At 36.1% G+C, this 19,442-nt stretch overlaps 1 protein-coding gene across 1 annotated transcript in view; it reads left to right on the top strand.

Annotated features, from left to right (window-relative positions):
• LOC107197078 (ribonuclease inhibitor) overlaps nucleotides 1–19,442 on the top strand; it is a 381,190-nt gene that overhangs the window by 76,226 nt on the left and 285,522 nt on the right. The window contains exons 11-14 of the mRNA XM_049463203.1: nucleotides 406–582; nucleotides 2,256–2,420; nucleotides 5,008–5,167; nucleotides 5,781–6,121. Coding sequence (XP_049319160.1) covers nucleotides 406–582; nucleotides 2,256–2,420; nucleotides 5,008–5,155 — 490 coding nt within the window. The 3' untranslated portion in view covers nucleotides 5,156–5,167; nucleotides 5,781–6,121. The remainder of the gene's footprint in view (nucleotides 1–405; nucleotides 583–2,255; nucleotides 2,421–5,007; nucleotides 5,168–5,780; nucleotides 6,122–19,442) is intronic.

Raw genomic sequence — 19,442 nt, 5'->3', positions numbered from 1 at the left:
CCAATGCCCATTAAAATCTGAAGTTCATCAACACTGCAGCTTTGTAACACATTACAGCAGCAGAGATCCACTGACTGATATTTCAGTTTTTATTTAATTCTTCATGATATAAATGTCATGCAGACAGTAGCAGTACAGCAGGATTTAGCTAGTCTAGTCTTGTTGTATCTCTGATTCAGAAATATGTCTTTGTAAGATTCAACACAAGAATTCTTTAGTTACTAGAACTAGACTTCCTTTTTATTAAAATGTAAATGTGTCTGAAAAAAACTTTTTTTTTAAATGAACAATATCATCTTTGTGAGAGAAAATAATTTAGGTGTGTATAAGAGTAAAAGTATGAGAGAGAGACAGAGAGAGAAAGAGAGAGAGAGTGTGTTCCTGATGTGTTTTTCTCTTTTCCAGGCTGGAATACTGTAATCTAACAGAGTACAGCTGTGTAGATCTGGCCTCAGTTCTTAGATCAGGGAACTCTAAACTGATAGAGCTGAACCTGAGTCAGAATAGAGGACTGAACGATGCAGGAGTGGAGAAACTCTGTGAGGGACTGAAGAATGAAAACTGTAAACTGCAGATACTGGGGTAAAATTTACCTTCTATCATTGAGACACACACGCACACACACACACTTGTATAACCTTCCCTTGGGTAGAAGTACAGATACTAGGGTTTAAAATACTTCTGTAGAAGTTAAAAGATCAACTCAAGCTTTTTACTCAAGAAAAATTGTAAAAGAACCTCTTTAAAAACTACTTAAAGTATAAAAGTAATGTAAGGGTTAAAGCTTAGGCCACACCACAGGGTCCTATAGCTCACCACCCCCAGTATTTTACTATTTGGGAAGTTGATTCTTTTCATGACTAGATTTGCCATGCTAGGGGATATTTTTCCACTGCTTGTTCAGGGAAAACAATGCTTGTATTCAGTAAATTATTCATTTGTTTTGTATTTAGATCACTTCACCAACTGTGTGTTTGTTGGGATGTACACTGTCTACATTGTTTTTGTGGGAAAATAAAATAAATATTTTCCTGTGTATTTCTATCTGCTGAGTATAAAAACAATATTATAAAATATTTATTATAAAATACTGAAGCCATTATGATGAATGAAGAATGGTTCTTATAAATGTCTATTCATATGATGGTTTGTGTGTCATCTGAACACAAACCCCCTTTTGAGAAGAGATAACTGATTTGAGTGTAAAGTTTGCAGGATAATTGAAGGGTTTTGCCCATTGTGTGTGTTTGTTTGATTTGTGTGTAGAGTTCTGAGAGTTTGAGGCAGGCTTTCAGAAAATGTGTCTAACAATCCAGAAAAACTGTCAGTAAAATAAAAAAGTAATTTGTTCTTTAATACTTGATACGTCTGGAAAGGAATAGTTCCAGTGCCAGGATATGAGAGAGAGAGAGGAGTAAGAATGGGTGGTGGTGTTTAAAGAAGAGTAAGGATTATTTTGTATTCACATATGGGCCTAAGGCTAATGACGTTTATAATAATATTTTTGTAGAGTTTGGCAACAATTTCATGTCTCTACTGTTTTTTTAATGAATGTCTGCCACAGACCATTTTTGTCTACTCTATGGTTCTATAAAATAAATATAACTTAATAAATTGTAGATGATCTGTTGCACACACACTTGACACTCAAGTAACATTTTTGATAAAAAGTTATAAGAAACAACATTGATGCTTTTTATGTAATGTCACTAGCTTGTATTACTGTAGCAGCTATTACTGTGTAGCTGTATTTTTTTTTAGTTTAGAAAAAGTATCTAAAGTTGTGGTAAACGCTTTTTATGTAAAATAATTCTGTAAAGAAGAGTGGACCAAAATTCCTCCACAGAGATGTGAAAGACTCATTGTCAGTTATCAGTAAAGCTTTATTTCAGTTGTTGCTGCCAAGAAGAGAAAAACCAAGTTATTAAGTTTAGGGGGCAAAAACTTTTTTACACCGTGCTGGTTTAGTTTGAATTGGCCTGATTTTTCTCTTAATAAATAAAGTTATAATTTAAAATCTTTTTATATTTACTTTTTGTATTTATTAATCTTAAAAATGTAAGTATAATGCAAAAGCAAAAACAAAAGAAATCTGTAGGGGACAAATATATTTTCACAGCACTGTAACTGGAATTTCACTCCATTTGCTGATCTGTTCTGGTTCTATGTGACCCAATTCACCCTGTGATTACAGACAAACTAGGTTTTCCATGATCTCAGTTTTACTGTTTGTTAATGTAAGTTTTTCTCTGCAGGCTGGCTGAATGCAGTATTACGGTTAAAGGCTTCACTGCTCTGGCTTCAGCTCTACACCCCTCATCACCTTTAGAAGAGCTGGATCTGAGCAGAAATGAACTAAAAGAGTCAGAACAGAAGCTGTTACCCGTGCTAAGGACTAAATTTCCTAAACTGAAAGTGAAGTAAGTTGCTGAATTTCTGTTTATGGTTTATATTTAAATTGTACTACTTGCTTTTCACACCACATGACTGAACACACACTGAAAAGATCTGTGTCATTCAGACAAATTACATTTAGTAATATGGTAAAGAATTTAGTTTTAAATGATTTCTAAAAATCTATTTCATTGGAAAACACTGGTGCGCCACCAACTGAAATAAATATAGACACAATCAACCGACAGACGATCATTGCTATCTTTGCAATGAATTGTGAACACAGAGGCATGTTCCCAAAGCTCATACATCCATAAACTCGCAGTTACGCACAAATTCATAGCGTGTGCCAATTGGCAGCTATGAAAACTTTTACATCAACTATAAACAGAATACAAGATAAAAACATTATTGTACGTGGTTTGTGCATCTTTCACTAATTCATTAATTTTCTATTCCTAATCCTGCAATAGAAAAACAGAGAACAACCTGTTTTCCTACTTTGCATGATTTTATTATTATTTAATCCAGGAAATCATACTGTTTTCTACACCTTAATTAAACTTAAAACATTAAAATACAAAAACATAATATGAACAAATAGAAATTAAAATAGCATTTTTTTTTACATTTTTTATTCCTGCTTGTGACTAATTAGGGCCTGAGCTGCAGATTTTAGCACTAACTGAAAGTTTTAATACAGTGGTAGTTATTCTGCTGGTTGATATAGCATAGACCTGTAAAGATATAATGAGTATTGAACAATTTTGTGATTTAATTAAAACTATGGCTTCTCATAAGTCGTGGAAAATTCCACTGCATGTAAGCTACGTTTTCCATTAGAAAATAAAAAGCACACTAAAATAATTACAAACATCATTAATTTGTCTCTTTTAGCATGAAATGTTTACTTTATTGTTATAATGACTGAAACAAGACATTTCTTTTATCAGGTGATAAAACAGAGTGTTTACAGAGTAGCACTGTTAGCCCTCACCACCAAACAAGCCCAGCATAAAATAATATTAAAACAAAAACACACTATCAGTAAAAGCTTTTACAAGCCCCAGACCAAAATGTATATTTCAGTTTGGGCCAATTTACTGCAAGCTAAGCTTAAAACAGCCATATTTTACACCTAACATGATATATTTACACATTTAATCTGATCGCTAATGCTAATCTCAAATGCTAATAAAGGTGATGGACTGGCCAAGAATGTCCTCAGACCTAAACCCAATAGAACATCTTTGGGGCATCTTTAGGCAGAAGGTGGAGGAGCGCAAAGTCTCGAATATCCTCCAACTCCGTGATATCGTCATGGAGGAGTGGAAAAGCATTCCAGTGGCAACCCGAGAAGCTCTGGTAAACTCCATGCCCAGGAGAGTTAAGGCAGTTCTGGAAAATAATGGTGGCCAAAAAAATATTGACACTTCAAGAACTTTCACTGAGGGGTGTATTTACTCACTTTTGTTGCCGGTGGTTTAGACATTAATGGATGTATATAGAGTTATTTTGAGGGAAGAATAAATTTACACTGTTATATAAGCTGCACACAGACTACTTTTCATTGTGTTAAAGTGTTATTTTTTTGTAGTGTTGTCTCATTAAAAGATGTACTTAAATATTTGCAGAAATATGAGGGGTGTACTCACTTTTGTAATACACTGTATTTTCATGTTGGTGCTCCCTATTGCAGATCTCTTGCATGTGGTTGAAGTGATTCATAGACCTGATTCTGAGTATTTTCTCTGGTTATGTTTCATCTAGCCTCTAATGCAGCCATTTTCATTTGTTAAATATTTCAGGTTCTTGTTCCCTTAAGTTTTTAATCATATTGAATGAAAGCTCAGTTGGCGCTAAATCAATATTACAACATATTCAAATATGTAATTAGATTCTGAACTGTTTAGGTAAGAATCTTGAAAGGGAAAGGGAAAACAGAAACTGTTTTTTATTTTCTAGTGTCAATTTGCTGTATTGACCTTAAGATCAGGTCTACTTGGGTTCTGCAGCAGGAAAATGATTCAAACACCAGCAAGTCCACCTCAGAATAGCTCAAACTAAACAGGCCTAGTCAGAGTTTAGCTGAAATGCTGTGGCATGATCTTAAACAGGCCGTTCATGCTCAAAAACCCTCCAATGTAGATGAATTAAAACAATTCTGTAAAGAAGAGTGGAACAGCATTCATATACAGAGATGTGAAAGACTCATTGTCAGTTATCAGTAAAGTCTGATTGCAGTTGTTGCCTCCAAGAGTGGAAAAAAACTAGTTTTTAGGTTTAGGGGCAAACACTTTTTCACACAGGACTAGAGACTGGACTTTGAATTGGTTAGATTTTTCTCTTAATAAACAAAATTGTCACTGTTTTTTATATGTACTCAAGTGATATTAAAATGTATATGTTAATCTTAAATATCTAAGTATGATGCAAAAACAAAAGTAATCTGTAGGGGACAAATATTATTTTCACAGCACTGTAACTGGAATTTCACTTAATTTGCTGCTCTGTTCTGGTTCTATGTGATCTAATTCACCCTGTGATTACAGACAAACTAGGTTTTCTATGATCTCAGTTTTACTGTTTGTTAATGTAAGTGTTTCTCTGCAGGCTGGCTAAATGCAGTGTTACAGATGAAGGCTGTGCTGCTCGAGCTTCAGAAAACCACTCATCACCTTTAAAAGAGCAGGATCTGAGCAGTAATGACCTAAAAGAGTCAGAACAGAAGCTGTTACCCGATGATGATACATTTGTCTAATCTGAAAGTGAAGTAAGTTGCTGAATTTCTGTTTGTTTACAGAAAATAAAACTATGGTTTACAATTAAACTGTACTATTTGCTTTTCACACCACATGACTGAACACACACTGAAAAGCTATGTGTCATTTAGACAAATTACATTTACTAATATGGTAAAGAATTTCGTTTTAAATTATTTAGAAAAAAAAAATTATGGAACATTAAAATGTTGACATAAGCTAATGAACCTTAATATGAGAGTCAGCCACTGATGGAAATGATCAATTGATTTTAATGGTAATCAGATTTTTAAAATGAATGTTCACAAAAAGAATCACAAGAATTCTGTGGCACTTATTGTTCTCCTCCATTAAGGAAACCAACAAAAGAAGAACTCATTAACATGCAAATCCAGAGTAAAACTGTAAAAATCTCATTTATTTTAATTTTCTAAACTTTAAACTGGAGGGATTTCTTCTAAATGTATTTATTATCCTGTCATTTACAGTTAATTATTGATTTTCATAAGAATCAGTATAATATGGTGTTTAACAGGTCAGTAGAGTTAAGAGTGAATTTACTGTGTTAATAACAGGAGACTGTGATTAATGTGAGCTTAACAATGTCTTTTTTCTGTTTTGCAGAATCTGAATCTCAATGAGGATATTTTACATGGAAAAAAGATGGATATGAAGCCTACACACACACACACACACACACACACACACAATGTGATTCTTGTATTGTGTTCTTGGTCAAAAGTTAAACACCTGGAGTGACATGGTTTGTAAACCAACCCCACATGTTTGAAGATGAACCAACATTGATGGGGACTGAATGGCATCAGGGTTAGTCAGCAACAATGACCCCTTCCTCAAGTCACCTGAAATAATGAAGTGTAGATACTGTAGATATGTTCAAACTGTATGGTTCCAGTTGTATCTGTCTTGGATAAGATTAGGATTAGGCAGGAAGTGAAGAGTCAGTTTGTAAGATAGCTAGCTATATGTGATGGCTAGAGAAGTGGGACAGAACATCTTCAAAACATCAGGCAGGTCTTGTGAGATGTTTCCAGTATCACAGTGGTGTGAACAGCAGTTCAGTATTAATCCCCTTTAGTTTAGAGAAGTGTGTTTAAGTTTAGGTGAGCTTTATCAGATGTCATTTTTAACTTCACCACTAGAGAGTGAGGAGCAGTGAGAGGTTAGGGGCTCTATCTTACACCCTGTGCAAGGCGTGTCGTGATGCTCATTGCTATCTTACACCTTGTCAACAGTCTATTTTCATGCCTTCCACCTGCATTGTTTAAATAGTGAAGCCGTTTATTAATAAATCTACACCAAAGGGCATGATCTGGAAGTGAGGTGTGTTTAGGTAAATTTCTTGCGTATTACTATCTTGACAATGGAAAACACAGATGTGCCACAAGATGAAATAACATTATTGTCTATGGTTCGTATATCTTTAGTAAATTCATTACATTTCTATTTCTAATCCTACTTTGTTTTTTTGTTTGTTTATTATTGTGGCTAATAAGGGACTGAGCTGCAGATTTTAGCACAAACTGAAAGTTTTAATACAGGGGTAGTTATTCTGCTGGTAGATATAGCGTAGACCTGTAAAGCTAGGATGAGTATTGAACAATTTTGTGATTTAATTAAAAATTAAAAAAGATGTTTATGTGCATTGGGAACCTGTGTGTTCAGAGAGGGAATTCTGAGGTTAATGTAAGGAAAGTTTTCACAGATTATGGCTTGAGGAAAAAAAAGTACAATGTATAGCAATTTGGAGCTTACTGTGGCAAATGCAGTATGCCAGCCAATATCAACCAGCTTTAAGGATATTATATATCAAGTCTTATATTTTCAGTAGTAAATGATAAGATGATCAGGATGTATCATCAGATATTAAGGAAACATGCTGAGTTAAAGCACTGGCAGCTCTTGTCAGCAGCGCTTCAGACAGTATGTGCCTATTTGGACTGTTCAGTTCATCACGTATCTGTGTTTGTTTTGGCCCCTGACTCCACCTGCTACTCATTCCCCAACTAACTCCACCCCTGAGGTTGCCAGTACACAACAGCTAGCAAGTGGTGCTGCATCATGGAAGCTAGCAAGCAGGGCTGGATCAGTTAAACCTCAGCTGCTACACAGCCTAAAAAGCCTCAGCATATCTCAAAAAAGCTCAGTGACCAAAAAAGGAATAAAACGAGTCAATATTGGCAGGGAGTTTCACATTTTCTTGCTCGCAGGGCAGACAACTCTCTGTAGTGTTTTGAAATTGGACTGCTGTAGCTATTTTACACGCTCATGCTCATTTACTACTGAATTCTCCTTTAATAAAAAATGTGTTTCTGTTATGTTTATATAATGTTTACAGTTTAACATGATTTAGCTCTTCATTTTTTGCTCTTCCTTTCATTTATCTCAAAATACCCCCTCTGGACACCCAGGTTCCCAATGCACATAAAGATCTCAGCATATGTTTCCCTGTTCTTCACCATAGATTTAATTCAATCACAAAATGCTACAATACACTCATTCTAGTTCTACTGTTTATGCTATCTACCAGCAACTACCCTTGTTCCAGACTAAGACTTTTGCCACTAACAAGTTTCACTTCAATTTATTTTTGTTCATATTATATTTTTGTATTTTGATGTTTTAAGTTTAATTACAGTCTAGTAAACTGCTTGCTTTCCTTGAACCAAAATATTTAAATATATTTAAAATAGGAAAAGGAGTTGTTCTTCTTTTTCTATGGAAGGATTAAGAATGGAAACCCAGTTATTGAAAGGTATACAGACCCTATATCCACACAAAATATAGGTCACTGTTATATTACTTAAATTACCTTAAATAACCTTTACAGCATGAACCAGCAGGTCAGTTTCCTCTGCTGAGAAGCGAGGACACATCGTTGAGCTGCGCCGTTAAGATAGCAATCCGCTATATTAGTCGGAGCACACCTGGCTCTTAAAAGGAATGGCAAGAAAACACACGGATTGGTTTATTTCACATTACACCCAAAACACACCAGTGATAAATTAAGATAATTAGTACATGCGTTTTGCATGTTTCGAGTTGCGCAAGGCATACTTTTTCTGTAGTTACGATAGCAAAGACACACTGACACGCCTTAAATTAAACTGCACAGGGCACTGTCGATTGGTCGGCTATAGATGGCTAAAATAGGGCCTTATATAGCTGTGGGAATTCCTCACTGCAGTGGAAGAACACCGTCTTATTCTTCATGTTTGTTTTCTATATATATAAAGGTAAAACTAACAGGAAGCTGTGCAGCAGTGTTTTAATGTAAATAACCTCTTTGTATTGTACTTTGTATTGTTTTTTGTTGACATTGACATTGACTGATGGCATCGTGTTACATATGCATATAGTCATGTTACATATTCAATACATATAGTAAGTAAAATATCATTTAGGGGTTTAATGTCAGGCAGAAAATGTAGAAAAATTCTGGCCTGTTAAGGGGTTTAATGCCGTATTCTCTGGTTTACTCTGCCTTTCAGTGATCATTTTCAGTAAATCAAAAATAATGAAAAGTGAATCGGTTCTTTTCTTGAACTTCTTGATCCTTAATTCCAAATGGGAGAATGCACGGGGGCGGGGCTGATGTCATCACTGATATTTTTTATATATCTTTTTATAGAGATTTTCTGGGCTCTCCTGTCAGACAGCTTACTGCTCACAAAGCATAAATTCCATAAATCTATTATGTTTTTATTTGTAATTAAGGATAACTAACACGTTGTTAATCTTTTCAGTTTTTTTCTTTTATTATTAATAAAAAATACCATATTTCTTCTTGTATTATTCCATTAATTCCTAATGTTTGAGGTTTTTGCTGTGATATTATTTCAGCATTGAGATATTTAGGCATGTATTGTATTAAAAGTCATAACTTTTTTTTGTATTGTGACAACACTTTGTTACAGTTTGTTACTATATGCGTGTGAGTGTCAATGTTAAGAAATAAAACTTATCTAAAAAAGGAAACAGATTGGTAGTTCATTATTAAGTGAAATGTCTTATTTTTATTGTGTATTTATAATTGTTCTTAATCCAGGCAAAAATATATTTTATCCGATTAATCAAAGAATGTTTTAGTAGAATACTCAATTAGTAAAATGGTTGATAGCTGCAGCCCAAATATCAACACACAGACTGACCAATTGCAGCACAGATAGCCTCTTTCACTCCAGTTTAAACAGTTGTTTGAATATATTGTATACAGTCTATGCTTCACACAGACGCATCGCTCTCGACTCGTCTCAACATCAGTTTCTAATAAAATAATAAAATACAGGTAACCCAACCACAAGTACTGCGTTCATTAATGAACCTCTCTGTCAGAGGTTTAGGAGTTCTTAAAGCTTTTTCTGTTCCATTTTATTTAACTTCTGTTTCATTTTATTTTATCTTATTCTAATAATCTGGGATTATCAGATAGATAAGCGATAATGAGCAAAAAAGTGTGAAATATTATATAATCAGTAGACAGTTCACTATTCTGAATTTGAGGAAATAAACATTTCTACTAATTTACTACAGTATAGTGTGATTGTAGTACCTACTGCTGGAAATTACATTAATTAATAAAAAAAATCATAATGTTTTTGATGAAACACATTTATTCATAATAATATTACTAATAAAAATAACACTGCTATTATAATTAAGCAATAATACACAAGAGGGATTGCTTTAGATTGATGTTGTGGAGTAATACATGGAGAGCTTCGGTTACAGTGCATTACCAGCTGATAACGGCACTCATAAAACGCCTCTCAGCCAATCACATTGCAGGGTTAGTACTAACTGTGGTATACGTCGTAGTAATAGTAACAATGCCTACATTATTGCTAATACTATTATTTTTATTAAGTAATACAAAAAATGATCATTTTAATTCAAGTTCACATAGTTTTATTGTCAATACTGTATATGTACAGTAGAGCTGTCCCTCAGTCCCCTAGCCCAGAGACTCCTCAGTCTCCTCCGTGATGGCAGCAGGCTGAAGAAGCTGTGTAGTGGGTGGGAGGGATCTCCTGCCAGACGGAGGGCTTTCTGTGTGAGGCGGGAGCTGTACAAGTCCTGATGGGAGGGGAGAGAGGTGCCAACAACTTTCTCAGCTGCTCTCACGATGCGCTGGAGGGTCCTGCGGCAGGATGCTGTGCAGGCCCCGTACTACGTGGTGAAACAGCTGGGCAGGATGCTCTCGATGGCCCCTCTGTAGAAGGTGGTCATGATGGGGGTGGGGGGGCTCCAGCTCTTCTCAGCTTGTGGAGAAAGTAGAGACGCTGATTTGCCTTCCTGGCCAGTGATGCTGAGTTGGTGCTCCAGGAGAGATCCTCTGTGACATGAACACCCAGAGGGGCTGCTCACCCTCTCCACAGCAGTTCCGTTGATGGACAGAGGTGTGTGCTGTGTGTGAGATCTCCTGAAGTCCACAACAATCTCCTTAGTCTTCTCTGAGTTCAGAGAGAGATTGTTTTGTTATTGTTGTTGCTATTAGGAGTTTTATTGATATTAACAGAAACACCCTGTGACGATGCTCGCCGAAATCCCATACAGGGAGTAAGTGTAACTTAGTAGTGGATGGAGGTGCCACACTGACGCAAAAAGTCCATTTGAACAGTGAGATTTAATACACACAGTAAACATGCAAACAAAAAGAAAAAAAAAAACATTAAAATAATACTTCCTGACTAAAAGCAGTAATAGGTCTTAGAATTCACTTAGTAGCTCTGACTCTATACCTGCACCATCTCCACACAAACAGGTTTGTCCTATAGAGCCCCCCTTGGTCACCAACACTCCCCCAACACTTCTTGTGGGCCTAGCCCCACCCCCTTAACACCGGTCAAACCATTTGCTCCAGTGTTGTGCTGACCCACATTAATACAGTTTAAAATCCGCAGAATCAAAGGCCTTGTGGCAAAACAGGTTGACATAAACATATTTTATACAATTAACACATTTCTCTCTACAAGACTGGGGGGGGGGGGGGTAATTATTGATTGACTGATTTGCATATAGTGAGTGTCTGCATACCAAAGAACACGGACACATTATCCACGCTTACAGCACAGTTGAACCTATGAGGTGTAAATGATCGGATAGGAAATGTTTATAAAATAATTAAGCAGGACTGTTTCATTACTTTAAAGGAACACATTTCAGCTGTTAATGAAAAAACATAAGGGTTAGGGTTAAGTGCCTCTTTAATACTTTATTTAAAGCAGCAGTCTGTATTATTTTCTTTCTGAACTGAAAGCAGAAGTATTTCTAAGTGGAGAACAGATAAAATATTGCCTTTAATGGTACCAGTCTGCTGGAACGACCGTTTCTGCTAAGCCCAATATATTCATGCTAAAAACTGGGGTCGGGTCACTTTTTGCGGGAGTTCATTTGCTACGTTACGAGTCTTCACACACTTACGTCACACGTACAGCCTCTAAAAGAGGATCCGGCTCAGTTTTACTGCGAGCACACTCTCAGCCTTTATCAACTCTTTGGCTCGTTTTCTGTGCTACAAGTGCACACTCTCGCCGCTTATCAACTGTTTAGCTCGTTTTCCGCGCTACAAGTGCACACTCTTGCTGCTTTTAGACTATTTGGCCCATTTTCTGTGCTGCAACTGTACACTCTTGCAGCTTATGAACTCTTTGGCCTGTTTTCTGCTGTACACATGCACACTGTCGCTGCTTTTATACTCTTTGGCCCATTTTCCGTGCTACAAGTGCTCGCTCTCGCCTCGTTAGATCTCTCTCTCTCACACACACACACACACACACACACATACACAGACACGCACACACACAGACCTGTCCTTTCCTGCCCTGCTTCTCATCCCTGATATTTATATACTCATCAAATTAAGTTCGAATTCAGAAATCCTCACAACAAGCTGAGACATTTACAATCCAATTTATCATGCATTCTTTATTCCAGCACCCTATGCTGATTTTATCTTCCCTCAAACATACAAGTATATACCATTATTTTAATTGACAATTTTTTTATCAATTAGAAATGCCTGAAATAACAAAAAAATGCAGAGCTTTTAGACCTCAAATAATGCAAAGAATTATAACTTATATTCCAGAGGTTTTCAATTTGATAAATTCAAAGAAACTCTGTAATTTGTAAGTGCTCTCTCTTTGTCTGTCTATCTATATGTGTCTGTGTCTGTGTGTGTGTGTGTGTGTATATATATATGTATATGTGTATGTATGTACATATTAATGTAAAATGTTTTAATTTGTACACTTATTAATATGCTATACCATATGTCTGTCTTTGTTAAAGTTCATAATACAACGTATTTCAGCATGAAAGCACATATTTGTAATGTGTGACAGCATCCTGTATCATTACTACATCTCTGCTGTTTGTAACAAACAAAACCGTGTGTAAATCGGGTATAAATTGGTAGAGTTTATTATAGTTTATTATAGGTGTATTTTACACCTTTCTCAGGGTAAATTAATGCACTGGGGGCACAGGGTTGCCTCCTCTAATATAAGCGGCCACGCTGACACGCCAGCTCCAACTTTGAACTTTAGTCACAGTCCTCTCAACATATTGGACATTCTGGGATGACAAGTGTAACGTCAGGGAGCCCAGATTGAATGACCTGGGGCCTGGATACATCATGTTGCCAAAAAAGAAATCAGGTTATCAAAAGAAGAAAGAAGGAAAAAGAAAGAAGGCAGAAAAGGTGAACTGAGTTTGCTTGTTATGCAAAGTCCAATTAAAGTTAACGTAGTCCACTCCAGACAGCTGCTGCTGATGTTTGTATGCTCATGTGAAGTAAATATAAAGACAGTTATGGGTCAGCTGACATTAGTGGTCAACATTAACCAGTTTCAGAAACAAACAGTGGCGCTGGTGCAGCAGCTGGAGCAGCAGGAACAGCAGTGGCCAATCCTGACGGCTATTATGAAGATGAGCCTGAGTTTGGAGATGAACAAAAATACAAGTATTTAAGGGCGAGTTCCCCCCTCCAACCCCTTATGTTGGTATGTTGGTTCGAGAGAGAGAGAGACGGGCAGACACAAGAAGTCCTGGCTGCCCAAAGAGCAGAGAGTGTGCCCACACTGCCCACTGAACAGACCAGAGACAGAGCTGCACCAATGTCCCAAATATACCCAGATTAGATCCCAATTCTACACCAAATTCACCCAAAAATTTCCTGCATTTATAAACATCCCTGATCCAGATAAACTCCCCTACCTGCTTGCGGAACACAGCGAGTGCTGAACACTGGCAGCGCAGTACGTCCACGCCTGCCACAGCCTGAGGGACAGTGAGTGACCACAGATACACAGCTGTATTACTGTTTATTATTTTTTCCTTTTAGTAATTAATTCAAATCTTTAATACAATTTGTGTCCAAATTCACCTGTACAGTTATCTTATGTTCTGTTTTGTTAGGAAAATGTTGATCACAGCTTTGGCAATACAAATGTGAATATTTGCCATGCTAATAAAGCAAATTTGAATTTGAGAGAAAGAGAGAGAGAGAGAGAGTGGGGTGCTGCTGATTGTTAGTTGCCGCTGAAGGGTGTGATTGGAGATAACCACACCTTCACACTCTTATTCTTAAATGTTTTATACATTTATATATACAGTTATTATTTTTACTGTTCACTTTATAATTCACTTAATAACCTTATGATCTTTGCTCTCTTTTTAACTGTCACAATGACTCAAGGCTTTGGAGGTTGTTTTTACTTTTTCAGGAATCAGGAAGGTCAGAGTGTTTTTATCAACAGTGAGAGCTGTGAGGAGAACGTGACCCTGAGTGGCAGAGAAGCTTCACTGCTGTTCTGGGACCAGTGCATATGAACAAGGAGACAACAAGCTATCTGAGTGAAGTGCTGGGAACCTGGGAAATGCTGTAAAGTCGCACACAGGCCAGAAGATCTTTCCATCCACTCTTTTCCTCCGTTTCATCTTCTCACAGACTTTAGGACACTTAAGGACTGTCTGCTGTGTTCATGAAGGACACAGAGCTGAACAACATCATGATAAGAACTTGTTGCTCAGACAGGCTGGAGCGGATCACGTCATTGGATCTGGACAACATGCTGTTAACTGGACTCTGCTGACGTAATCATAGTGATAAGTTCTGTCCAATCAGTTCTCTCTGGCCCTCGACTGGCTTTAGTTTCTCTCTCTCTTTCTTTCTCTCTCTCTCTCTTTCTCTCTCTCTTTGAATGTGTTGATCTATCGAGATTTTATTACACTATGTGTTGACTCGTTGATGTACTTTTACTCTTTTCTAATATATATCTATTAATATTTGTTCCTTTTATATATATATTTGTAATGCTGAAACTATTTTTCAAGTAAACTTTAATATATTTTAAATTCTAAGCTCTGACTCATTGGTCATCATTTCATCTTCTGTGATTTCTCACATCCGAGTTTTATCTAAGTCATGCTGTGGTAAATTACCCTACAGCTTTTGGTGTTTCCGCCCGGTTATGATAAAAAATGCTGTTTTGGGGCTGTAATTTATGGACATTTTATACTGTCATGACCAACTGCTGTGTAAGGTAGGTTACATTTAAATAAGTAATATCAAAAAGGCTGGCACTGGGGGGTTAGGTGACTTGCGAGACGATGCCCTGGTCCTGGAACAGTACCGGACCAGGGGGGGCTTTTTGGCCTGTTTGCCTTATGGTTCGGGGGTCCTGGAACAGTACCGGTCCTAGAAACCGGCCATAAAGGTGTTTGTGTGGCAGTTGGTGGTTTGGTCCTGGAACAGTACCGGTCCAAACGGAGCTTAGAGCTCGTACCTTATAGCAGTACCTCGACTACAGAACCTGGCTATAAGAGTAGTGTATACCAATAATGTCGTAGTCGCGACGTTTTTTCGTCTTGCATGATCCTTATCTCCCAAATGTTCAAAGGTGGTGCACCACCACAGCAGATTAGGAGAGGATGAGATCTTACCATCAGATGAGGTAGAGAAATATACCAATATTATATATGGCGCCAAATATAGATTAGATTAGGTAGTGTGAGGCAGTGTGAGGTAATGTAAAGCTATGTAAGGGAAAGTAAAGTAAACACAGTTGCAGAAAAGGATTCTTCACTTGGTCATGGTAGTTGTGGTCTTTGTGTCTATGCTCGTTTTAATCCCAGTTCTAATGATTATTTGGTAAAATTAATGTATAAAGAAGGTTTTCAGCATTACAGAAGACCTGTTGATCTGAGCAAGAGAGTCTGTGTGTGTCTTGTCTGTATGGAGGCTGTGTGTGTATGGGTTTAATTCAGGAACTGAGGTACATTGCAATCATTATTAAATCAGTTTTGGACCCGACACCATCTCTTCTGTCCGGAAAACTTTGGGAGGTGGTGAGTTGCCTTGTAATGATGGCTAAATTTCTTTACACAATTTTGAAACACATATTTTGAGAAATTCAGCTCAGTTTTGCCAACTTTAGGACCACATCACTAGATTTCTTTTAGACCAATCTAGTGAATTATTTAAAATGAAATGAAAATAAGTTGGCAGCACTGATTCTGGTTTCAGATGTGCCTAAGTTGATAGGCAGAAATAGCACAAAATGGTTCAAAAAGTTAACTCTGTTAATGGTTTTGTACCACCTACATGTTACTTTCTCTACTTCACTAAATAATTCCAGATCAGTAACAGTAATCAATCCAAATTTTGCATGTTTGGAAATAGACGTAAAAACTAGATAAACATAACAAAACTAAAGCTTTGGAGGACATTAACTGTTTGAATTTTATTCAGGAAAATATTTATTTTAAAATGAAGTTCAAGAAAGAGCCAATTTTATGATTTTATTCATTATATTTTGACATTATCAGATTTACTTAAACATTTTTTTAAATATTTTCTATTACAATTGCAATTATGCTTTTCAGTAATGTTCCTCATAAAACATGAAAGCGTATGTAATTCCTCAAGATTTAGTGGGGTAATGTCAAAAATCCTGGCCTGTTATGGAGTTAAACAGGTAAACAATAGCAGAGTTGACCATAAATGAAACCTTGCTATACCTTGAGATGTATACCTGCAGTTCTAGAATGGAACATGTATGTGTGTGTGTGTGTGTGTGTGTGTGTATGTGTGTGTGTGTGTTTATGTAGTGCTGTTCAAAAGTTTGAAATCTTTAGCATATACACGCTATATATATATATATTAAAATATCAGCAGCTGAAGGCAGAATATTGAGCCATGCTGGCAATGTAACATGTTTCATTATCTTTATAGAGAATGCTGTAGAAATCTGAGGATGGCAGTTTAGTGAATATGTGAGACTGCTTCATGTTTGAGTAGTAGTGATGAGTTATGTACAAAAGTCCACATTGTGAAAGTCATCCCTGATTGAAACAGGTAAAAATATGAGGATTCCAGGCTTTTGAGACAGTGTGTGTGTGTGTGTGGGTTTCTGTGTGTGTTGGATCTAGCAGTGAGAGAGAACATCTTTTCTCTGCTATCTTCTATCACATTTGGTGTGTGTGTGTGTGTGCGAGTGTGTAAGTGTGTATGTTTCATGTTTCAACATTTGTCTAACTCTGATATTCTATAAGCTAATCTAATGATGAATATAATGTGTGTGTGGCTGTGTCAGAATCGCTCCCTATTCCAGAAATAGTGCACTATATAGTGTGTAAACCATTTTTGCAGTACTGTTTAAAACCCCAGCAGTACATTACATTCCCTATATAGTTCACTATGAAACAACCTAATGCATCACAACATTTACAAATTCCAAAATATACTATAATATAATGCTGTTGTGTCAGACGTCCTCAGAGCAGGACAAACATGGTTTATTGTTTGGTTGTTCCATAATCAGTTCAGTAAATAGAAAATGCTACATAGTGAAAGAGTTAATGAGTGAGCCATTCTGAACACAGCTTCTGTCTTCATGTGGTTTAGGCCTTTTCTATTCTTATTCTTTTCTTATTGAGACTGATTTAAGCTCAGTCTCAGCTGAATGAGATTTAAAGAATACGCATAGCTAATTTCTCTAGTGGTTCTCGTGTATCTCAGTCTATGCTGATCTTTTGATTCTCTTAATGAGGATAGTAGATTTTAGAAACCAGTAAGGAAAGATCTTACTTACTTTGGAAAGCTTTAATTTGACAAACGTAGTATTGGATCTATTACGAGCTGCAGTGAATTGGGTCTCTCTTTCTGACTTTTAAACAAGGAGACATCAGATGTCTTTAAAAAAAAAATAATGGAGCTTTTTGTTTTGCTTTGCATGTTTTCTATTTCTCGCAATGAAGAACTTGCTTGCATATTCTTGGCTATATTTTGAGTCCCCATCAGAGCACAACAATATAATGATAATGTTTATGCAGTTTAGGAATATCAAGCATTGTTTGGCTGGAAATAATTTTTGTTTTAGTTATTTCATGAGGCTAAACAATTTTTAACCATATTATTGAATTCCTTTCAGGATTTCTTTTTTATTATTTTTTCTTTTAAGGTTTTTTTTTTTGGGGGGCTGGGGGGGGGTGGATTTTATCTTTTTGATTTAATGTTGCTCAGTGCTGTTTTTCCGGGTGTTTGAGAAGGTGGGGGTGGTGCTCATCACAGGAGTTTTGACCCTCAGAGACAGGGTCCTCTGCAACAGTACTGTGAACATCATCTGAACCAGAGCACTTCATGAGGAGAGTCTCAGATGAGAGACTGACGGCTGGACCTGTGGATCCACCCCTCAGCCTGAGCCAGCAACAGAGACGTGAGACCAGATTTTATATTTTTATGCCTGTTTACTTTTTTTTTCATTAAAAGGAGTGATTTTATTTAATTTTTGATGTTAATGCCTCATGTAGAAAATGTTTAAATCTGGTGGTGACTCAAATTATGACTGTTTTACCTTTCTTTTTAAGAAAAAAGGGAGGTTTTAGCTATTTTTGTTTCTCTTTTAAATAGTGTTTCTCATCAAAAACTTTGATGAATTAAAAATAATATCTAGTTCAGGAAAAAAAAATCTTTAATTTCATTGTAAACAGTAGCCAAACATGGTTGCTGGGCAGATTAATACATTAGAGGCCTATCACACATTGGCCCTCAATTTTTACTGAAAGGTTCTTTTAGGTTTAAATTACGTAATTTATGTTGTCTAATGACTATGATTTGTATAAAACATTTCCAACAACAATCATCTCCGCTAAGGCTTATGTAAGGGAAGTTGTTTACTGGCTTTTGACAAAATTAATACATATAAGCTTAAAGATGTAGCTGTAACTAGCTAAAGTAACCAAGCATGCTGGCTTAAATAAAAATCAACCATTTAAAATCTTATTAATACATCAATGTAGACTATCAACTACAAAAAGAGCTTTGTTTGCTCCAAAATATGGTAAGATAGAAATCTTTCTCTTATATGTGCATTAATATTAATGCTAAATTAATTCAATATATATAATAATAACTAGCTTGCTAAACCACCAGCTAACTTTGTCAGTCTTGCAACTATGCCAAACAAGTGAAACTTAAATATGTTTTTATTTTTGCAATTAATTTACAGATAGCACAGTTTGCAAAAATATATATTGGAACTGAACAAGAAAAATAAATATTAGGCCAATAACTTCTAACAGGACCACTGCAGCTCATAGGTTTAAAATCACTGTCATAGGAACTAGTTAGCCTAAACTTAGGTGGACCATGCCTACAACAGCTTGTGGACACAACTCCACACACATTTAAATTCTAACATCAGCCAAATGTTTTTAGACTCAGGTTAACAGACGGAAAATAAGTTTACATAGTATATAGAGGAAATGCACTGACTGCATCATACTCATCAGAGTTTTGGAGGAACTGAACTCTCTACTTAATAACTGAAATAAAAAAGGGGTGTTTTATGTGTGTTCGCCCTCAAATAACAGCACTAATCAGACTAAATATTCTGAACAATGCTTTAAGGATTTCTGAGTATGTGTAAAGTTGAGGATTGTTCGTCTACAGATTGATATTAAGAATTTTGGCACATAACAAACTATTTTAAAATAAATAAAACTAAGATTAATCTGAAGTGCAAAAAAATTTTTTTAGATGTGCTTCAAAGGAAGAACAAGGTGATCTCTGATGGATATAAACTGATAGAGAGTTACAAATCTTTGATGCATAAATACAAAAGGCAAAGTTAAATCTTCTCAACAAATGAGCTGGAATTGTCGATCTGTCAGGAGTCCTGATATATACTTAGCTGCTAAGCCATTAAGAGATTTTTACACTTTTTACACTAAATGAATATTAAAATCCAATCTAAATAA

Source organism: Astyanax mexicanus, chromosome 13, assembly GCF_023375975.1.
Source record: "Astyanax mexicanus isolate ESR-SI-001 chromosome 13, AstMex3_surface, whole genome shotgun sequence".
NCBI lineage: Eukaryota > Metazoa > Chordata > Actinopteri > Characiformes > Acestrorhamphidae > Astyanax > Astyanax mexicanus.
The sequence above is the reverse complement of the archived record's forward strand: the minus strand, read 5'-3'. Positions and strand labels throughout refer to the sequence as shown.